General features: G+C 39.0%; 1 protein-coding gene across 1 annotated transcript in view; it reads right to left on the bottom strand.

The window, feature by feature from the left end:
• Window positions 1-2,497, bottom strand: part of cfdp1 (craniofacial development protein 1) — a 37,769-nt gene that overhangs the window by 28,311 nt on the left and 6,961 nt on the right. The window contains exon 4 of the mRNA XM_015020680.1: window positions 2,166-2,337. Within this exon, the coding sequence (XP_014876166.1) occupies window positions 2,166-2,337 (172 nt within the window). The remainder of the gene's footprint in view (window positions 1-2,165; window positions 2,338-2,497) is intronic.

The raw sequence follows: 2,497 nt of genomic DNA, 5'->3' as shown, positions 1-2,497 counted from the left end.
ATTTGTTTGTTAAATACGTAATGAAACATATTTACCGTGTTTGATGTTTGTTGTAAATGACGTATACTCACAAAGAGCTAAGTAAGATTGTCGTTTATTGAATGTTCAGAAACTACAGCGGCTGTAAAGCGCCACAGCAAAGGTAAAATAACCCCAACAAGTGATCAACTCAAAACCACTCGCACCTTTTTACTTTCTCTCTGTCGTTTAAGCACACCCGTTGCCGTGGCAACCGTCTGCGCTGCACAAAAAGAGCACAGATTACGTTAAAAACATAACATTGAGTCCGTTACAATATTAGGTTTTCAGGCTTGATATTTATTTTGCAATCATTAATAAGTGCTCCCTGAACACAGTGGTGGTTGACTAGTTAATTTTAAACTCCTTCTCTGCTAGTTATTTAGGTAATGGAACCAAAACGCACAAAATTGTGCAACACCTTGTTGAAACAATAATTACAGAGATTATTATTTTTGTTGGGTCATTAATTGGAACGCGTGATTGTTTTCTGTGGTTCTTTAATAAAGTTATGAACGTTTTGATAAGGAGTTAGAGGAGGACGTGCTGGTCTCAGCGTCCTGGCGGCGTTCAGTTTGTCTCCTAATGTCGAGATCGACTCGAAACTATCCACGATCGACATATTGCACCGCTGCTCTAGCAAAGCACGAACAGTTAAGAAACAATATGAGATGGGGAAAAAAAGCTATTCATTAACTGATTAAGTCGTGTTTTAGATTGTTCTTGAAAAACAAATCAGTCACGGCTGATTAGTGGATGCACTCATGGCTGGACAGTGAACCCGTTGTTTTGTTTTTACAGCAGACAGCCGCTCCCCTCTCTTGCAGGCAGGGGCGTGGTAAAGGGGGGAAAAGTGATGACAATTCTAGGGGCCCTGACCAACAGGTAGCCCTCCATAATTTAATTATTTATTTTTTTTTCATAGAAAATAAAAAAAAAAAATCGGGGCCCTGTCACAATTACAAAATTAATCATATTGCATTTTCAAAGATTGTTTTTAGCAGTAAAAATTTAATGTTCCCACTCCCATATCATAAAACACACATCCATATTTGCCCTGAACCTCCCTGCGTTACATGGTTCGTTCCTGCTTGGAGCGCTTCAGAGTGACGCTGTTCAACAGCAGTCAGTGGAAGATATGAACGATTGTGGCAGTTACTATGCTGCTAAGAAAAGTTATAAAACCGGGTTTTCAAAAACAAAATAGAGAGAGAGAAAGAAAAAGGCAAGAGTGTTAATTTATAACCCAGTTTTTCTTCAAGAGAGGTGGGTAGACTGTGTGAGATTATCAACCATTTAGCATAATTAGCTTAGCTACAGACTACTATTTGCCTCCATTTCACTAGCATTTAATGAATTAAGGAAAAAAATACCAACATATTCATATATTTAACTTGTCCCTGGTACCTTTTACCACTTAACAATAGGTGAGTCAGTCAACAGCAGTTATAACCCACGTCCCTCCTGACCCGTCCTCTCCTGAGTGAAATTAAAGCTGCAGTATGTCATTTTTATATATTTTTTTCACATATTTTTTAAAACTGTCATTATGTTGTGATAGTACGGTATGAGAGGTAATCTGTGAAAAATCTATTTCCTCTGCCTTCTTCCAGTGCTAGAAACAACCAGTCAATGGCAGGAGAGTTTTAGTGCTGTCAATGACAATCTCATGTGGTGCTGCTCATCCTTCCTCCTCCTCGATTTGTGCTGTACTGCAGCTAGCATAGCACAGAGTTGTGCAGATTCAAAGTGTGAATGCTCAGTTTAGTTAGCTTAGCTACCAATGATGGCAGATAAACGGTTTCTTGTAATGATAAGTTGTTTCTCCACCATTACCGCATTTAGCAGTGAGTGAATGAGGCTAACTGACAACGCTAAGAGCGTCCTACTAGTTCTGATTGGTTGTTTTGGTCAGAACGGTGCATTGATTGATTGTTTTCACAGATTATCTGTCTCATAAACTGCTACGACATAGTGACAGTTTTAACAAATATGGAGAAAACATATTTTTTATTAAAGTTATGTACTGCAGCTTGACCGTACCCGCCTACTTTCACCCCTGATGATAACCATCTGTAGTTCAGATGGTTGTCATGGTAACATCAACGTTTTTAAATACTCAGACATCTCCCCTAGAACATATTTACCTTTTCAGTGGAATCTGACTGGCAGCTGGGTGCAGAATCTTTGGGTCTTGACCCGACATCGGACAGGAAACTGGCCCAAAGATCATCTGACTTCTTCTTCCGTTTCTCCTCATCATCACTGTCTTCCTTCGGCAGCTGAGCCTCTACCTGCTTTAGCTCTTCTTTCCTCTTCCTGTTTCAAACGATTCATAAAATCCATCATTATCATCATGTTTATTTTACTGTGAAACAAACTCTCATTTTTAGTTAAATATAAAGAACACTCACTAAAAAAATAGATACTTTTTTTTATTGTACTGTGCCACTGCTCCAAACTGGAGCAGTGGCACAGT

This window comes from Poecilia latipinna, unplaced genomic scaffold (genome assembly GCF_001443285.1).
Source record: "Poecilia latipinna isolate Pla-1442-1.1 unplaced genomic scaffold, P_latipinna-1.0 Scaffold2636, whole genome shotgun sequence".
NCBI classification, from domain to species: domain Eukaryota; kingdom Metazoa; phylum Chordata; class Actinopteri; order Cyprinodontiformes; family Poeciliidae; genus Poecilia; species Poecilia latipinna.
Note: the sequence above shows the minus strand (reverse complement) of the source record. Positions and strands in the feature narration are given on the sequence as shown.